Source organism: Scyliorhinus torazame, chromosome 10 (genome assembly GCF_047496885.1).
Source record: "Scyliorhinus torazame isolate Kashiwa2021f chromosome 10, sScyTor2.1, whole genome shotgun sequence".
Classification (NCBI taxonomy): Eukaryota; Metazoa; Chordata; class Chondrichthyes; order Carcharhiniformes; family Scyliorhinidae; genus Scyliorhinus; species Scyliorhinus torazame.
The window spans coordinates 33,334,883-33,355,828 of NC_092716.1; the positions used below are offsets into that span (position 1 = coordinate 33,334,883).

Consider the following 20,946-nt stretch of genomic DNA (forward strand, 5'->3'; position numbering starts at 1 on the left):
CCGGTCACCGATGATGGGAATCACGTGGGCGCGGTTCACCTATGGTCTCTACAATTGTGGCCTTGGCGTGGTGGACCTTGGCGCACCGCGAGGCCTACCACGCCAGTGCCACGATGGTAGAGCCCATCAGAACCCATCCCCCACCCCCAAGTAAGAGGGTGACTTGACCCCCTCCCCCAGGCCCCCTGTAATAGGGAGACCCCCCATCCCATGGACAATGTTTACAAACATTGGGGTTTCACCACTTAGGCCACTGAAATGTGAAAGGATATGAGTGGATCAGTGATAGTTTTTCGGACCTGTCAATCGTAGACCACTACTCAAAAGGTATGAATGGCTTGCAGATAGTATATCTCTGAGAACCAGATGCAGATCACAGCGGCTCTCCTTCTGGGAATGGACACATGGAAATGTAAGGCAAGTATTACAGCTATAATGCTTCCCACTGCTCTTGTCTGGAAGCTAGAGAGCAGTCCAGACAGGGGTCCCTTTTCTTACGACAGGGGTCGCGGGGGAGGGAATCATCCCGCTGTACAGGAGTCTGGGGGAGGGCATCACCCAGGCAATTTTGGGGCTGCCGGAGTGTGTGTGTGTGTGAGTGCGCAAATCAGGGCCGATTTGCAGTGAGTTGGGGTCTGTAAGTGGCGGGACATCGCTACCAGGTCGCTCCAAAGCGGGATTTCCTCAGATTCCACGCCAAGCATTAATTTGCAAGGCGTGGGACACCGAATTGCTCCCCCCACCCCTCTCCCGACCATGGCAGCGTTGCTCACAGTCCACAGCCTCTACGCGAGGTTGACGAAAACTCAGAGCACAAGTGAACCGCGCCATCGGGAACTCGGCTCCTTAGGGGAGGAGCATCGGAGAGGGCCTTCAGGTGACGTCCTGAGGTCGTCCCAACGGCATGTGGCGTACTCACTGATGATGCTGTTTTGGAGGGGCCGGAGCATCCAAAAAACGGCACCGGCCCCGTTTCGGTCGCAAACGGGGAGTCTCTGCCCGATCGCAAGAAATGTGGGCTTTCATATATTTTTCCTTGTACTATGAATTTTAGATACTGTTTGTTTGGGTATTTAGTAAGCAAAGAGTTAACTACTGTATGGTGTCCTAATGGGAGATTACTGCTTGCATTGATTAGGTTAGGTGTAAATAAAGAACGTCCCATGATGATTGGGGATTGTATGAAACTAGACAAGGGTAAAAAGGTAGATCAATTCAGAATGATTAAATGGAAATTAGAATGGTTTAAAATGATTGACTTTGTCTGTGGAACGTGCAGTTTAACAGAGACAGGAATAGGTCAATTCAAAACGACGAGGCTATTTGCACATTTTTGATTGTATTGCTAAACTTGTAATTGTGTTACCAAAGAACAATTTAGACTCCAAGTTGTTTGCTTGCCTTAGGGACTTCATTCATTCTCGTTCAGGATGTAGCTTTTGAGCTACTGATTTTTTATCAATGGCCTATTGATGTAACTGTGAATGGTGCATTGGTCGTTACAAATGGTGCAAGTCAATTCTTTTTTCTCTTTATTCTTTCATGAGATGTGGGCATCGTTGATATTTGTTGTCGAAAACAAATTTCCCTTGAACCGAATGGCTTTCAGACGGGCAGCCACATTGCTGTTGGTCTGGTGTCACATGTGGGCCAGACTGGTAAGGTTGGCAGACTTCCTTCCCTAAGGGCATTACAAAGAACAAAACTGCACAGGAACAGGCCCTTCGGCCCTCCAAGCCTGCACCAACCTTTGCCAAAACCCTCAGCACTTCCTTATGCCATATTCCTCTATACCCAGCCTATCCATGTGTTTGTCAAGATACCTTTTGAACGCCGTTAACGTATCTGCTTCCACAACCTCCCCATGGAACGCGTTCCAGGCACTCACACCCTCCGTGTAAAAAATCTGCCTCGCACGTCTCCTCTAAACTTTGCCCCACGGAGCTTAAACCTATGCTCCCTGGTGACTGACCCCTCTACCCTGGGGAAGAGTGCCTGCCCATCCACTCTATCCATACCCCTCATAATCTTGTAGACCTCTATCAGGTCACCCCTCAACCTCGGTCTTTTTAATGAAAACAGTCCAAATCTATTCAGCCTCTCCACATAGCTAACACCCTCCAGACCAGACAACCTCCTCTGCACCCTCTCCAAAGCCTCCACATCCTTCTGCTGGTGAACAAGATTGGCTTTTACATGGATGGAAAGATGACTTTATATTCCAGATTAATGAACTGAATTTAAAATTCCACCAGCTGCCATGGTGGAGTTTGAACTATTGTCCTCAAGAGCATGGGCGGCATGGTAGCAGTGGTTAGCACTGTTGCTTCACAGTGCCAGGGTACCAGGTTCGATTCCCGGCTTGGGTCAACGGAGTCTGCACGTTCTCACCGTGTCTGCGTGGGTTTCCTCCGGGTGCTCCGGTTTCTTCCCACAAGTCCCAAAACGTGCTGTTCGGTAATTTAAGACATTCTGAATTCTCCCTCCGTGTACCCGAACAGGCGCTGGAATGTGGAGACTAGTGGTTTTTCACCGTAACTTCATTGCAGTGTTAATGTAAGCCTACTTGTGACAATAAAGATTATTATTATTATTATTAGCCTAGGCTTCTGGATTACTAAAGTAAAAACAGAAACAGAAAGTGCTGGAAAACGTAGCAGGGTCTGGGCAGCATCTGAGAAGACAGAAACAGAGTTAACGTTTTGAATCCGTATGACTTCTTCAGAGTTAAAGCAAATTACTGCAGATGCTGGAATCTGAAACAAAAACAGAAAATATTGGACAATCTCAGCAGATCTGACAGCATCTGTGGAGAAAAGGGAGCTAACGTTTCGAGTCTGGATGGCTCTTTGTCTTCTTCAGAGTCCTCTGGATTACTAATCCAGTGATATTGCCACTGCAACAACATCATCCCCATTTTAAAAATCATTTATTCGTTCTTGGGATGTGGATGTCGCTGGCTGGGCCAGCATTTGATACCCATCCCTAATTGTCCTTGAACTGAGTGGCTTTTTAGGCTATTTCAGTGGTGGTGGTGGTGGTGGGGTCGCAGTTAAGAGTCAACCACATCACTGTGTGGATCTGGAGTCGCATGTAGGCCAGGCCAGGTAAGGACGACAGATTTCCTTCCCTGAAGGACATTAGTGAACCAGATAGGTTTTTACGACAATCATCAATGGTTTCATGGGCGTCATTAGGCTTTTAATTCCAGATCTTTTTAATTGAATTCAAATTTCATCATCTGCCATGTTGCAATTCGAACTCAGGACCTCAGAGTATTACCCTGGGTCTCTGGATTACTAGTCCAGTGACAATACCACTACAGCACTGTCTCCCCATTTGCTATATGGCAGGAGAAATCCTGGACACCAGAGCTACAGGGAAATAAAAAGGGATCTCCAAAAGCTCCAACACTCACTTGTACATATTGACAGGAGAAAAAAAAAGATAGAGAAGAAATGAAAGCAAATAGTCAGACCTGACTAGAATTATCAGCGACCTGTGTCGAAGCTGCGCCAGAGAGTAATAGCCGTGTGTCACTCAAACTATCACCCGGTTGTTAAGTTTTGCGTTATTATTTAATAAATCCTCTTATTTGTTGCACCAAAACTACTGTCTACCAACTTTTTATCTTAGCAAGAACCCGAGTAAAGGGAAATGCAATTTACAGAGCCGTAGAGGCATATGTTAACACATTGTGGTTGAATACAATTCAGTTACTGCAGATAGCCTACCACGTTTCATTGGTACCCAGTTTTAAGATGTTAAGTTTGCTCTGAATCTATCCCAGTTAGCTAGTGGTAATGCCACACAGCAGAATTAAGGGAATACTCAGCGTGGGCAGCACGGTAGCACAATGGTTAGCACAATTGTTTCACAGCTCCAGGGTCCCAGGTTCGATTACCTGCTTGGGTCACTGTCTGTGCGGAGTCTGCACGTTCTCCCTCCCCATGTCTGCGTGGGGTTTCTCCAGGTGCTCCGGTTTCCTCCCACAGTCCAAAGATGTGCAGGTTAGGTGGATTGGCCATGATAAATTGCCCTAAGTGTCCAAAATTGCCCTTAGTGTTGGGTGGGGTTACTGGGTTATGGGGATGTGGTGGAGGTGTGGGCTTGGGTAGGGTGCTCTTTCCAAGAGCCGGTGCAGACTCGATGGGACGAATGGTCTCCTTCTGCACTGTAAATTCTATGATTCTATGATGAAGAGGGCCCTCATCGCCATAAGGGCTATGTGGTGGTCACTCCTACCGTCATGGACAGATGCATATGTGACAGGTAATTGATGACCACAAGGTCAAGTAGAATGTTTTCCTTGGATTGGTTATCTCACAACCTGCTGCAAGCCCAGTTAGGTCCTTCAGGACATGTTAAGCTTGGCCAGTAGTGATGCTATGAACCTACTCTTGGTAATGGATATTGAAGTTCCCCATCTGGAGTACATTTGTGCATTTGCTACCCGTCCTGTTGGCAGGGCAGTACATAGTCAGGGATGGTGCTAGATGGTGTCTGGAACATCGGCTAAAAAAGTATGACTATGTTAGACTGTTGCTGGCCTAGCCTATGGGACAAAACTCTCCTAATTTTGGCACAAGTAACAGATGCTGGCGAAGAGGACTTTGAAGAGTTAAGGTGGGGGGGGGGGGGGGGGGTTCTTTTGTCACGTCCAGTGTCAAGTGGTCTGTTCAGCTTTCCTATATTTTTCTGCAGTAGCTTGAAACAACTGAATTGCTTGTTGGGACATTTCAGAGGGCAGTTAAGAGTTAGCCACATCCACCAACTTGTTCCAGGACCTGTTTGAAGCCAACAGCCAATAGAGAGAGGGGAGGGGGCACACTGGGCTAACAAGACACCAGAAGAGGGAGGAAATGGGGCGGTTGGGGGGGGGGGGGGGGGAGAGAGAAGAGGACAGGGAGAGGGGGAGGGGGTGGGGATGGGAGTTGCTAACAGCTGGAATAGACAACAGGAAGCCAAGAACAAGGCCTTCCGGTCGGGATGAACGGGCACAGGATAAAATGGGGGCTGGCCAAGGTCGAACTGTCCGGTACAGGGAGGGACATTAAACCTCACCTCACCCCCCACCCCCCAGCAGAAAAGTCCATACCATACCAGCAGAAGCAAATAAAACAAAATAGAAGAAGACCCCAAAGGAACACTTAAAATGGAAGGGGGGGGGGGGGGTAGGGGTAGAAGAACTATGTATATGTAAATACATGACAATCACCTTTTGTAAATTATATGTTCCAATAAAAATATTTCAAAATAACAAAGTGGGTGGGGTGGGGGCTATTTCCAATGTTGGGCTTTTGTAAATTGTATCTGGTCTACACAGGTTTGTTTATTTTGTACTGTATAAAATGAAATCTTGAATAAAATATTAACAAAAAACAATTAGCCACATTGCAGTGGGCCTGAAGTCACATTTAAGCCAGACAGGGCAATGATGGCAGATGTCTTTCGAAAAAGATGGCACCGGAGCGAGGCGACTTCTTGCAAGCTGTGCCCAGCATACCCTCTAATTCTATCTTTTACTCTCGTTCTATGCTTCTAAAACTTCATTCTAACGTAAGAACATAAGAACTAGGAACAAGAGTAGGCCATCTGGCCCCTCGAGCCTGCTCCGCCATTTAATGAGATCATGGCTGATCTTTGTGGACTCAGCTCCACTCTCCAGCCCGTACACCATATCCCCGAATCCCTTTATTCTTTAGAAAGGCATCTATCTTTTTCTTAAAAACGTTTAAAGAAGGAGCCTCCACTGCTTCACTGGGCAAGGAATTCCAGAGATTCACAACCCTTTGGGTGAAGAAGTTCCTCCTACACTCAGTCCTAAATCTACCTCCCTTATTTTGAGGCTTTGCCCCCTAGTTCTGCTTTCCCCGACCAGTGGAAACAACCTGCCCGCATCTATCCTATCTATTCCCTTCATAATTTTATATGTCTCAATAAGATCCCCCCGCATCCTTCTAAACTCCAATGAGTACAGTCCCAGTCTACTCAACCTCTCGTCATAATCTAATCCCCTCAACTCTGGGATCAACCTAGTGAATCTCCTCTGCACTCCCTCCAGTGCCAATATGTCCTTTCTCAGGTAAGGAGATCAAAACTGAACACACTACTCCAGATGCGGCCTCACCAACACCCTATACAATTGCAGCATAACCTCACTAGTCTTGAACTCCATCCCTCTAGCAATGAAAGACAAAACTCGATTAGCCTTCTTAATCACCTGTTGCACCTGCACACCAACGTTTTGCGACTCGTGCACCAGCACACCCAGGTCCCTCTGCACAGCAGCATGTTTTAACATCTTACCGTTTAAATAATAATCCATTCTGCTGTTATTCCTCCCAAAATGGATAGCCTCACACTTGGCAACATTGAATTCCATTTGCCAGACCCTAGCCCATTCACCTAACCTATCCAAATCCTTCTGCAGACTTCCGGTATCCTCTGCACTTTTTCCTTTACCACTCATCTTAGTGTCGTCTGCAAACTTTGCCACATTGCACTTGGTCCCCAACTCCAAATCATCTGTGTAAATTGTGAACAACTGCGGGCCCAACACTGATCCTTGAGGGACCCCACTAGTTGCAGGTTGCCAACCAGAGAAACACCCATTTATCCCCACTCTCTGCTTTCTGTTAGTTAACCAATCCTCTACCCATGCTACCACTTTACCCTCAATGCCATGCATCTTTAGTTTATGCAGCAACCTTTTGTGTGGCACCTTGTCAAAAGCTTTCTGGAAATCCAGATATACCATATCCATTGGCTCCCCGTTATCTACTGCACTGGTATCGTCCTCAAAAAATTCTCCCAAATTAGTCAGACACGACCTACCCTTTGTGAACCCATGCTGCGTCTGCCCAATGGGACAATTTCCCTCCAGGTGCCCCGCTATTTCCTCCTTAATGATAGATTCCAGCATTTTCGCTACAACCGAAGTTAAGCTTACCGGCCTATAATTACCCGCTTTCTGCCGACCTCCTTTTTTAAACAGTGGTGTCACGTTTGCTACTTTCCAATCCTCTGGGACCACCCCAGAGTCTAGTGAATTTTGATAAATTATTAGTGCGTTTACAATTTCCCTAGCCATCTCTTTTAACACTCTGGGATGCATCCCATCAGGGCCAGGAGACTGGTCTACCTTTAGCCCCATTAGCTTGTCCAATACTGCCTCCTTAGTGATTACAATCATCTCAAGGTCCTCACCTATCATATCTTTATTTCCATCAGTCACTGGCATGTTATTTGTGTCCTCCACTGTGAAGACTGACCCAAAAAAGCTGTTCAGCTCATCAGCCATTTCCCCGTCTCCTATTATTAAATCTCCCTTCTTATCTTCCAAAGGACCAATATTTACCTTAGCCACTCTTTTTTGTCTTATATATTTGTAGAAGCTTTTACTATCTGCTTTTATGTTCTGAGCCAGTTTACTTTCATAGTCTACCTTACTCTTCTTTATGGCTTTTTTAGTAGCTTTCTGTTCTCCCCTAAAGACTTCCCAGTCCTCTAGTCTCCCACTAATTTTTGCCACTTTGTATGTTTTTTCCTTCAATTTGATACTCTCCCTCACCTCCTTAGATATCCACGGTCGATTTTTCCCCTTTCTACCGTCTTTCTTTTTTGTCGGTATGAACCTTTTCTGAACACTGTGAAAGATCGCTCGGAAGGTTCTCAGCTGTTCCTCAACTGCTTCACCATGAAGCCTTTGCTCCCAGTCTACCTCAGCTAGTTCTTCTCTCATCCCATTGTAATCGCCTTTGTTTAAGCACAAAACACTAGTGTTTGATTTTACCTTGTCATCCTCCAACTGTATTTTAAATTCCACCATAGTGATCGCTCCTTCCAAGAGGATCCCGAACTATGAGATCATTAATCAATCCTGCCTCATTACACAGGACCAGATCTAGGACCGCTTGTTCCCTTGTATGTTCCATTACATACTGTTCCAGGAAATTATCCCGGGCACATTCTATAAACTCCTCCTCAAGGCTGCCTTTACCAACTTGGTTAAACCAATCGATATGCAGATTAAAATCTCCCATGATAACCGCTGTACCATTTCTACATGCATCCGTTATTTCTTTGCTTATTGCCTGCCCTACCATCCTGTTACTATTTGGTGTCCTATAGACTACTCCTATCAGTGACCTTTTCGCATTACTATTCCTGATTTCCACCCAAATTGATTCAATCTTGTCCTCCATAGCACCAATATTATCCCTTACTTTTGCCCGGATGCCATCCTTAAACAACAAAGCTACACCACCGCCCTAACTCTTCTAAACTCTCTAACAATGTTCTAATTCAATTGCTTACAGATTTCGCGATCTTTATGACCCTGGAGACACCTGAAACTGATGACCTGAAATCGACCCGGACCATCCGACCACGTGTGAGCAGCTGCCGGAGCTGCAGTCCCAGGCCTGGGTATTCCCCTACAGCGGCTGCCAGAGACCAGGAAAACACCCTAGAAGCCAGGGCCTTCACTCTACAAGCTCCCAGAGACCTGGAAAACACCACAGAAGCCAGGACTTGCACTCTGCTGCTCTCCACCGACCAGACCAGCATCGCTGCAGCTGCAGCCCCGCTCCCCCCCCACCGCTTCCAACCCGCGCAGACCCACCTACCGACGCAGGAACTGCAAGCAAGGCAACAAATCCTCCATCCACACACCGACCAGAGTGAATAACCTCATTGGCCACAACTATTCTCTTAACACTGCATACTCTCACCGTCTCCCAGGCTCGAAAAGGGGCAGTCACTCCAGGAAGCGTGGAAAACGTGCAGGCGAGAGATAAACGACGCGGCCCAAAGCCCCTCTGCCTAGCTTACTCCTAGCTAATGTCCAAACTCTAGAAAACAAGCTGGACAAACTTAAAGCCAGACTCACTTTTCAAAGAGAACTAAGGGACTGCTGTGTGCTGTTTCACGGAGACATGGCTCACTCCTGCTTCACCAGACTGTGCCCTACAACCAGAGGGCTTCTCAATCCACCGAATGGACCGTACGGCGGCCTCAGGCAAGGAAAGGGGAGGTGGGGTCTGCCTCCTAATCAACACCTCCTGGTGCCTAGATGTAGCAACATTGGCGAGTTTCTGCTCCCAGACCTAGAATACCTGACGCTGAAATGCCGCCCCTACTACCTTCCACGGGAGTTCAGCTCCATTATCATGATGGCAGTTTACATCCTACTCCATGCGAACGTGAAAATCGCACTGGACGAAATATTCACCACCACAAATAGCCTTGAAACGAAACATCCCGAGGTCTTGTTCATTGTAGCTGGGAACTTCAATCAGACCAAGCTCAAGAGCGTACGACCAAGTAACCACCAGCACATCACCTGTTCCACCAGAGGCCCAAACATCCTGGACCACTGATACACAAATATCAAACATGCCTACCGCTCTATCGCCCACCCACACTTTGGCAAATCTGACCACAAGGCTGTGCTCCTGCTCCCGGCTTATAAGCAAAAACTGAAGCGGGAGAATCCGTCAAAGAAAGTTGTGCATTGTTGGTCTGAGGAACTGGATGATCTCCTACGGGTCTGCTTAGAGTTAGTGGACCGGTCAGTATTTAAAAACTCTGCAACCAGGCTGAATGGTACGCCACTACAGTAACGGACTTCATTAGTAGGTGTGTAGAAGACGTGTGCCAAAGAAGCAAATCCACGTGTTCCCCAACCGGAAACTCTGGATGAACAGGGACTTCACTGCTTGCTGAGGTCTAGTAAGAAGTCTTACAACACCAGGTTAAAGTCCAACAGGTTTGTTTCGATGTCACTAGCTTTCGGAGCGCTGCTCCTTCTTCAGGTGAAGAAGGAGCAGCGCTCCGAAAGCTAGTGACATCGAAACAAACCTGTTGGACTTTAACCTGGTGTTGTAAGACTTCTTACTGCGCTCACCCCAGTCCAACGCCGGCATCTCCACATCATGCTGAAGTCTAGGTCTGAGACGTTCAAGTCAGGCGGCCCTGACCTCTACAAGAAAACCAGATATGATCTAAAGAAATCCATCAAAGATGCCAAAAGACAGTACCGGACCAAGCTCGAGTCCCAGGCTAGCCACACGGATCTCCGCCGTCTATGGCAAGGTCTGCAAGACATAACGTGCTACAAGATGAAGGCATGTAAAATCGTCGACTCCAACGCACCCCTCCCTCATGAGCTCAATGCATTCTATGCCCGCTTTGAGCAAGAGGTCAGCGAGAGCGAGCCCTCCACCCCAGAAGCCGCGGATGAACTTGTATCGGAGATCACCACTGCAAACGTCAGAGCAGCCTTCTCGAAGGTCAACCCATGGAAAGCCACTGGCCTGGATGGGGTACCCAGACGAGCACTCCGGCCTTACGTGGATCAGCTGGCGGGGGAATTCGCAGACATCTTCAACCACTCGTTACAACAATCTGAGGTCCCTATCTGCTCCAAGAAGACGACCATCATCTCTGTACCAAAAAAAAGTCAAGCAGCGTGCCTTAATGACTATCGTCCAGTGGCTCTGACATCCAACATCATGAAGTGCTTCAAAAGGTTAGTCTTGGCACGAATCAACTCCAGCCTCCCGGATTGCCTTGATCCACTATCAGTTCGCCTACCGCTGCAACAAGTCCACAGCAGACACCATCTCCATGGCCCTGTACTCTACCCTGGAACATCTAGATAACAAAGACACCTATGTCAGACTCCTATTTATCGACTACAGCTCAGCCTTCAACACCATCATTCCTACGAAACTCATCTCCAAACTCCGCAGCCTGGGCCTCTGCTCCTCCCTCTGCGACTGGATCCTGAACTTTCTAACCCACAGGCCACAATCAGTAAAAATAGGCAACAACACCTCCTCCACGATCATCCTCAACACCGGTGCCCCACAAGGCTGTGTCCTCAGCCCCCTACTATACTCCTTATACACCTATGACTGTGTGGCCAAATTCCCCATCCAACTTGATTTTCAAATTTGCTGATGACACCACCATAGTGGGTCGGATTTCAAACAACGACGAGACAGAGTGCAGGAATGAGATAGGGAATCTGGTGAACTGGTGCGACGACAATAATCTCTCCCTCAATGTCAACAAAACGAAGGAGATTGTCATCAACTTCGGGAAGCGTAGTGTAGAACATGCCCCTGTCTACATCAATGGGAACGAAGTAGAAAGGGTCGAGAGCTTCAAGTTTTTAGGTGTACAGATCACCAACAGCCCGTCCTGGTCCCCCCATGCCGACACCATCGTTAGGAAAGCTCACCAAAAGGAAAGCTCACCAACGACTCTACTTTCTCAGAAGACTAAGGAAATTTGGTATATCAGCTACGACCCTCACCAACTTCTACAGATGCACCATAGAAAGCATTCTTTCTGGTTGTATCACAGCTTGGTATGGAGCCTGCTATGCCCAAGATTGCAGGAAACTACAAAAGGTCGTGAATGTAACCCAATCCATCACGCAAACAGGCCTCCCATCCATCAACCTGGTCTACAATTCCCGCTGCCTCGGAAAGGCAGCCAGCAAAATTAAGGACCCCACACACCCCGGACATACTCTCTTCCACCTTCTTCCGTCAGGAAAAAGATACCAAAGTTTGAGGTCACGTACCAACCGACTCAAGAACAGTTTCTTCCCTACTGCCATCAGACTTTTGAATGGACCTACCTCGTATTAAGTTGATCTTTTCTCCACACCTTGCTATAACTGTAACATTATATTCTGCAGTCTCTCCTTCCTTCCTTATGTACGGTATGCATTGTTTGTACAGCAGGCAAGAAACAATACTTTTTACTGTATACTAATACATGTGACAATAAATCAATTCAAATCAAAATGTCCTTCCTAATCAGATTTTTTTGACAATGTAGTAGTTTTATAGCTACCATTACTATTACTAGCTCTTTTATTATCAAATTTATTTCATTCCCGAATTTAAATTCCACAGCTCACATGGTGAGATTACATACCCAATGTATAATTATCAGAAAACAGAGGAATGAACTACTTAGTGGGTGGCAACTCTGATAATACAACCTATAATCACTCCTGTTGGCCTTTGTAATTCAAACAGACAGCAGCAGTTATTTATACTTGCCATTACACCTGTTGTAAAAAAAAGACTTGGTTACCTTCATTTGAATGCAACAACTCTAAGTAAATTCATAATGATTACCAATACTCAGTTTACATGCTAGAAGGAAATCAATGTCTGCATTGATTTTAGTAGCTAATAGGTCCATTAAGAATCATGGCTGCTTTAAAAAAGATCATTTGTTGTCCAACATTAATCTTGCCTGACAAAGGTCATTGTAGCCAAGGCTGCCGCCTCACTTTGCATTACCTTTTGAATTGATCATGGTAAAATTCTGATTTGCAGGTGACCATCTCGTTGCTTTCTGCATCATGACCTTCACGGCTACGAACTCCACCGAAAACATACAGCTCCAGGCCAACACCACATGCTACAGCACCAAACCTGCAAGAAGTTGTCAAAGTAAAAGCAGCCATTTTAATTTAACGTACCAAGGCAACACTTAAAACACAAATGTCAATCGATCATATATTATAAATATATATAAATAAATCTGGCTTCTTGAACCATACAATTGCAATTTTTGGTTAAAACCAGTGTATTTATTTTATTTGTTCATGGGATGTTGGAGTAGTAGGCTGTGCCAGAATTTGTCTATCTTTTAAAAAAAATATATATTTTTTTATTCTCCTTTTTCACATTTATCATCATATTTACAACAACAAATAATTAACAATGAGAACAAATACAATGACAATCCCCAAGACAACAATCTCCTCGTCCCACCCACCATTAAACAGCTCCCAACATTTTGAATGCAAAACACCAATGAAAAAAAATTATCATTAATTTATACATTCCAACCCCGCCCCCCCCGATGTTCAATGTCATCCAATACATGAAAATGCACAATGAAAGGGCGGCATGTGGCGCAGTGGTTAGCACTGGGATTACAGCGCTCAGGACCTGGGTTTGAACCTCGGCTCTGCGTCAGTGTCCGTGTAGAGTTTGCACATTCTCCCCATGTCTCTGTGGGTTTCACCCTCACAACCCAATGATGTGCAGGTTAGGTGGATTGGCATGCTAAATTGCCCCTTAATTGGAAAAAAAAAAATTGGGTACTCTAAATTTATTTAAAAAAAATGTATGATGAACAAGGCCCATGAGTTGTAGAACCCTTCCATCCCCTTAACTCAAACTTTACTTTCACTAATGTTAGCAACTCCAGCAGGTCCCCCTGCCACACTGAAGCACAGGGCGGAGAAACCGACCTCCACCCCAACAGAATCCGCCTTCGGGCAATCAGTGAGAGGAAGGCCAAGACACCTGCCTCCGCACCTAACCCCGGTCGATTTGACACCCCGAATATGGCTGCTAGGAGGCCAGATTCGAGTCTCACATGCACCACCCTCGAGATTACCCTAAAGACCTCCCTCCAATACCCCTCCAGTTTTGGGCAGGACCAAAACATATAAACGTGATTTGCGGCACACACCATCCACCCCCAACAGCGTTCACCTAACATTCTCCATCCCCTCAAAAAGTCGGCTCACCCTCGAGGTGTGCCCTATACACCACCTTCAACTGTATCAGCCCCAACCTCGCGCATGACGTTGAAGCATTCACCCTCTATAGATTTACTGCCTATCTTAATTACCCTTGAGGCGCAGTTAAGAGTCAACCACATTGCTGGAGTCACATGTAGGCCAGACCAGGATGGCAGAATACCTAAAGGACATTAGAGAACCAGATGTTTTTTTAACAACCATGGTTTCATGGTCATCAGTAGACTTTTAATTGCAGATATTTATTGAATTCAAATTTCACCATCTGCAGTGGCAGGATTTGAACCTGGGACCCTAGAGCACTGCCTTCCCATCAATCGAGTGTAGATTTTATAGTTAAGATTCTCCAACACCATACATATTTTTTTTAGTGGTAAACAAACAAAAAGATCACTACATTGACTACAAACAGGTCTGAAATGCATTGCTTATCCTCAAAAAATAATTTTAAATTTCCTTACATTCACCTTTCTTTGCTTCCCAATGAAGAAAAAATAAATAAATCGCAAATTAAATATTAGAAAATGCACATTTTGGGGCAGCACGTGGCACAGTGGTTAGCACTGGGACTGCAGCGCTGAGGACCCGGGTTTGAATCCCGGCCCTGGGTCACTGTCCGTATGGAGTTTGCACATTCTTCCCATGTCTGCGTGGGTTTCACCCCCACAACCCAAAGATGTGCAGGTTAGGTGGATTGGCCACGCTAAATTGTCCCTTAATAGGAAAAAAAAAATTAATTGGGTACTCTAAATTTATATATAAAAAAAAGAAAATGCATATTTCATTGGTCTAAAGCAACGTTTGTGGTTGCAACTGACTTGGTGTCTGTCTGGGTCTTTACAATAGTTACTGAGAAGTAAGAGGTTTTAATTCTAACTTTTGCTGATGTAACCCTGGCGGAACCATTCAGTTTTCAATTTAAAAATTGAATTTTCAGATGGTTCACAGTGCAGGGCAATGTCCCGGAGGAATTCTGCACATCTGGGCAATTGCTGTGCAAACACTTAGCAGTCAAGTTCCAAGAGGGATTTCCCAGTGCATCTATGGGGTACCTCCTTCAATCAGATGGTGGGGAGCTCGGAAGTGAAGTTCAAACATCTTTCTGCAGGATAGCAGCATTAGAGTAATGCAAATAATCATCATCTCTCAGGTCTACTCCGAAGCCACCATTTTCACAGCCTCTGGAATATTTTACATAAAATTGCGACCTGTGGGTAGAAACTTGTGCTAGACGTATGAAGTGCAGAAATTATTCATTTGTGATAATTGAAAGTTTTTGTTTTAAAATAATTTGAATGATCTAATAATACAATTTGATTAAAATGGGCAATTGGCTCTTTAAGATATATTTGAATTATTCAAAAATAAAATAATTAAAATTAACTAAAAGGACCAGACTGTTTGCAGTGTCAGGACTAAATTCAGGCACTTAATTCAGTGATAAAATCAAAATGTGTTTAAACTGATGGGTTAAATGTCCTGGTCTTGCTCCATGTAATTTAATACTTCACTCAAAGTATGCAGTCAATGTTACAGCTGGAGTCACTGTGCAAGGCAGAGAGAAAACATACCCATGGAACTTTAACAACCCTCAACATAGACTTAAAAACAAATTTTGCTGCAAATTACTTCCTGATTCATGTGGAATTGACAATCATGTTATTTCAATAAAACAACTTCAGCATGATTGAGACTAAAGTCTTTACAGGCCACAACAAAAATAGAGGATGCAATTACTTTAACATGCTCAATTTGCTTATGATGCTAAAAGAGAATATTATTTTGGGCATTTCAAATATTTTAAAACACAATTTTTACTCTTAAATATTTTTTTAAAATTACATTGAATAGAACTATGTCGTACGGACTTCCGGTGGTGCTGTGGCTGCTGCTCGAGGCAGAATGGTTTGGTCCTCGTTACCCGTTCAAGGGGGTGTTTGCTGGTTAAAGATTCTCCTTCGGGTGGGCATGTCTCAGTTCTAGTAAACAAGGAGTGTAACTGGAAAGGGACAACAGTCAGACCAGGAGCTTTCGCGAAGTGAGACAGAAGGAAAGATGTCGGAGAGCTCTGTGGCATCATTGTCCGCTCAGTGGTCCGCAGAACAGTTGGTGGAGTTTTTGACGGCCAAGTTCCGGCAGCAAAGGCAGGAGGCCTCAGATGACCTGGATAAGGTGGCTGAGCCGATTCGGGCAGTCATTGAGAGACTGGAACAGAAGTTGGAAACACAGTGTTTTGCTCCAAAATGTGGAAGAATTGGTTGCGGACCATGAGGACCGGCTGGTCTCGTTGGAGGTAGAGCGTTGGTGACGGAGAGCCAAAGGAAGCTGAGGGACAAAGTGGATGATTTAGAGAATCATTCAACGAGGCAGATGCTCCGGATTGTGGGGTTACCCAAAGGCATTGAAGGAACGCAAGCCACGAGTATGTAGCGAGCATGCTTGGGAAGCTGATAGGGGAGGGGGGTTCTTCGACGAACCACCCAGAGGTGGATCGAGTGCACAGGTCGCTGAAGAGTAGGTCGAAGGCGGGGGAGCAGCAGTGGGCGATGGTGGCACATTTGCACATATATCTGGACAAGGAGATGCTGCAAAGGAGACGAGGAAGAACACCTGGGAAAGGAATGTGATTCGGGTCTACCAAGATCTGGGTGTGGAACTGGCTAAGCTCTGGGCTGGGTTCAAGAGGGTCAAAGCAGTCCAGTTCAAGGAAGGAGTGTTTGGGGTGCTGTACCCAGCCCGGTTGTCGGTCACATACCAGAGCCAGGAGTTCTAAATGGACACGCCGGAGGATTCTTTGGGGGGAGGGGTGAGAGGGATTGGGGGGTTTGGGGGAATGTAGTTGCCTCAACTGGGGACTACCATGTTAGCGGATAGGCTAGTTAACTGAACTGAAGTGGGGGATGGATCTGTTGTCTGGAGGGGGGGGGGGGGGGCGGGCGGTGGTTTTCTTTTTCTCTATCTTTTAGGGATGGTGTGGTGGGTGGATTGCTGACACGGACCGAGTTGGTGTGGTGCAGTAGTCTAATGGGCGATGGTGGTGGACATCTTGGAGAGACCCAAGGCATGAACCTGGGGGAGCTGGTTAAGTGGAGATATGGCTGACCAGGGATGGGGGGAGGGATTGCCTTGGCTGATTTCATGGATTGTTCGGGGAGTAAATGCATGTTCGCACATTTGTTTTTAAAGTATTTATATTCGACAAACTTTCAAGAATTTTACACTACAAACGAACACCAATCAAAACCCCTCCCGGCACCCCCTCAACAGTCAACAGTAACCAACTCCCGAAAAGCCATGATGAACAAACCCCAACAATTGTAGAACCATCACTTTCCCTCCTCAGCATAAACTTCTCCAGGGTCATAACTCCTGCAGGTCTCCCCGCCATGCCGAGGCACAGGGTGAAGAAACTGACTCCACCCCAACAAGCCCCGCCTATGAGCAATCAGCGAGGGAAAGGCTAGAACATCTGCCCCCACACCACCTGCAGCCCCAGCCGGTCCAACACCCCGAATATGGCTTCTAGGGGACCAGGCTCCACCCTCCACATGCAAGACTCCAGAGATAGTGCTGAACACCGTTCTCCAAAACCTTTCCAGCTTCGGGCAGGTCCAAAACAGATGTACATGATTCGCAGTGCCCTTCCCACACCGCTTACAGACATCCTCCACCCCCTTGAACAGCACGCTCATCCTTGATTTTGTACAGTGCGCCCGATATACTACCTTCAGCTGGATGAGCTGGAATTTTCGAGGGTGGATGAGGCGAGGGTACAGGGGCTGAGGGCCCTGCTTGGTCTGGGGAAGTGATGGATTACATGGGGCAATGCAGTTGGGGAAGGCCCTGGACCCAGACAGGTTCCCTGTGGAGTTTTATAAGAGGTTTGTGTCAGAGCTGGGGCCACTGTTAGAAGAGATGTACAATGAGTCGGTGGGGAGGGGTGAGCTTCCCCCTACACTGTATCAAGCATCTGTCTCGCTCATTTTAAAGAAAGTCAAAGACCTTGAGCAGTGTGGGTCATACCGCCTGATATCATTGTTAAATGTGGGTGCAAAGCTATTGGCAAAAGTGCTGGCGGTGCAGACAGAGAATTGTGTGTCGAGGGTGATAAGGGAGGACCAGACAGGGCTCGTGAAGGGGCGGCAGCTATTGGCCAATGTTCGTAGGTTATTGAATGTGATAATGATGCCCTCGACAGAAGGCAAGTGGAGGTGACTTTGCGTATGGACGTGGAGAAGGCATTTGACTGAATGCAGTGGCTGTATTTATTAGAGGTGCTGGGGTAGTTTGGGTTTGGGCAGGAGTTTGTCGGCTGGGTGAGATTGTTGCTTACGGCCCCTAAGGCAAGTGTTTGGACCAATAGCAACAATTCAGAGTATTTTGGGTAGCACCAGGGGACGAGGCAGGGTTACCCACTCTCCCCTTTGCTCTTTGCCCTAGCAATTGAACCTTGTCAATGGCACTTAGGTCTTCGTGGGGGTGGCGGGCAGTGAAGGGGTGGTGGAGCATCAAGTCTCTTTATACGCTGATAACCTCTTGATGTGTGTGTGAACCTGGTTAAACAAAATAGGCGGCATGGTAGCACATTGGTTAGCACTGTTGCTTCACAGCTCCAGAGTCCCAGGTTCGATTCCCGGCTTGGGTCACTGTCTGTGCAGTCTGCACGTTCTCAGTGTCTGTGTGGGTTTCCTCCGGGTGCTCCGGTTTCCTCTCAGTCCAAAGATGTACAAGTTATGTGGATTAGCCATGCTAAATTGCTCTTAGTGTCCAAGAAAGAAAAAGGTTTGGTGGGGTTACTGGGATAGGGTGGAGGATTGGGCTTAGGTAGGGTGCTCTTTCCAAGGACCGGTGCAGACTCAATGGGCCAAATGGCCTCCTTCTGCACTGTAAATTCTATGATTCTGTGACAGGATTTAGGGGATCTTGGGAGAGTTCAGTCTTTTTTCGGGGTACAAGTTTAATATGGGAAAAGTGAGGTATTCCCGATCAATGCCTGGGGATTGGGGTGGGGGGGTGTTAGTTTAAGGAAGGTCGTTTCGCTTGGTAGGGGCGAGCTTTTGTTATCTTACGATACATGTGGCACAGAGCTGGGCCCAGCTGCACAAGTTGAATCTGACAAAGCTGGTGGAGGGATTGAAGGAAGATTTTAGGAGGTGGGCGGTCGATAAAGATGTTGGTGCTGCCAATGGTTTGGCTCTTGTTTCAGAATCTCCCGATTTTCGTGCCCAAGTCTTTTTTTAGTAGGGTGAATAAGATGACACTGGTGTTCGTGTGGGCGGGTTAGATTCCCTGGACCAGGAGGGGAGAGGGGGAGGGGAGAAAGAGAGCTGGCGCTGCCGAGTCTGCAGAATTATTATTAGGAGTGGACACCGCTCTGGATTGGAAGGGGCGGTGGAGGAGAGGTCGGTGTGGGGACGGATGGAGGAGGCTTTGTGTAAAGGGACCAGTCTGAGGGCGCTATTGTTGGCACCTCTTCCGTTCTCGCCGGCCAGTTATTCCACGAGTCCCATGGTGGTATCAGCATTGAGGATGTGGAACCAATGTCAGCAGCACCATCGGATGGAAGGCAAATCCCTGTGAGCGCCCGTTTGCGGCAACCACAGGTTTGTTTTGGTGGGGCTGGAAGTGAAGTTTCGGAGTGGGGTGGTTGGGGATAGAGTATTTTGGGGACCTGTTTGTTGGGGCAAGTTTGCAGAATTGGAGGAGCTTGAGGTGGTGTACTTGATGCCAAAGGGGTATGGGTTCAGGTGAGGGACTTCTTGTGGGAACAATTGGGTTCATTCCTACAGCTGTCATTTCCAGCACTACATGTCAAGTTTCTGTCCGATGAGGAGATAGGCGAGGGCAAGGTGTCAGATATATATGGGGAGCTGATGAAGGAGGAGGGTGCCCCGGTGGAGGAGATCAGGTGCAAGTGGGAGTAGTTGGGAAGGGCGATGCAAGTTGGGGTGTGGAGCAAGGCTCTGTGGAGGATAAACTCGCCCTTGCAAGACTGAGTCTCGCACAGTTTAAGGGGTTGCAGCGGGTTCATATGACAGGGTCTCAGATGAGCTGGCTTTTTCCAGGGGCGGAAGATAGGTGTGGGCGGCGTGCAGGGACATGTCTAAGGTTGCAGGGGTTCTTGAAAGAGTTTGCGACTGTAATGTTGAAGAGTTTGGGAGTGGGGGCAATGCAGAGCCCATGGGTGGCGGATATTTGGGGAGGATCCTGGAGTACAGGTGGGGAGAGAGGCTGATGTGGCAGCCTTTGCCTCCCTGATTGCCCGGAGATGGATCTTGCTGTGCTGGCAGGACGTGGAGCTGTAGAAACTGGGGGTGGGGGTTGTCAGTGATGGTTTGGGGGGGGGGGGGGCGGAAAGAGAAGAAATCATGTTAATTGTGTATGGTTTACTGTTGTTGTTTGCTCATTTCTGTTCTGTATATATTTCAAAATACCTCCAATAAAATATTTTTCAAAAAAAGAAAGACGTAGCACCAGAACTTAAGCCTGAGAAATTTTTAATTTAAACAGTGATAATTACAGATAATTGGAAGCGTTTTGAAGAGGGATTTATATTTACATTAACAAAGAATTCTCATTATGTGCTAATCACAATCTCTTCTGTCCAAGTTAATGGTTTTGCAGGGCTGGTTTAGCTCAGTGGGCTAGACAGCTGGTTTGTGATGCAGAACAAGGCCAGCAGCGCGAGTTCAATTCCCGTACCAGCTGAGAATTCTGAATTCTCCCTTTGCACCCGAACAGGTGCCGGAATGTGGCGATTAGGGGCTTTCACAGTAACTTCATTGCGGTGCTAATGTAAGCCTACTTGTGACAATAAAGGTTATTTATTTTAATGCGGTTCACTTCTATTGTTAAACTCAGCAACTCTCCTCAGCCAGCTTCCTCTAATGAGATTTCACTGATCGTTTAAACAAATATTTTCCACCTTCAAAACTATCAAGGAAAACAGGCAGGGCATCAAATCATTAATTCATGTTGATATTTTAAAACTGGGTGTTAATGGTGAAACTCCCTTTTTGCAGAGCGGTTGTTGCGTCAGTCTGAAGTTTTCAGGAAGACTCACTTCCTGGCAATCCCAGGTGCAGCCTCTTCCAAAAAAAGCTATGCCAAACTATACACAAGGGACACTACAGCAGAATCTATAACACACTGTTCAGCTTTCTGCAATGCAATCATCGCTTTAGTGCCACCAATTCTTATTTAAAATTCCACCAGAAGTAGTTAGCAAAGGATTAATACAATTGCACCACATTGTTCTGTTCGATTCAATTAAAAGTTAATTCACCAGTGAGGCTCGCAGTGTTGTTTTCATTTGCTTGACATTAACAGCAAGCAAAATGCATTTGGACTGATCGAGT

At 46.5% G+C, this 20,946-nt stretch overlaps 1 protein-coding gene across 2 annotated transcripts in view; it reads right to left on the reverse strand.

The window, feature by feature from the left end:
* gan (gigaxonin) overlaps positions 1 to 20,946 on the reverse strand; it is a 121,933-nt gene that overhangs the window by 45,294 nt on the left and 55,693 nt on the right. For both annotated transcript variants that reach the window (XM_072517930.1, XM_072517929.1), the window contains exon 9: positions 12,333 to 12,467. In XM_072517930.1, the coding sequence (XP_072374031.1) occupies positions 12,333 to 12,467 (135 nt within the window). The remainder of the gene's footprint in view (positions 1 to 12,332; positions 12,468 to 20,946) is intronic.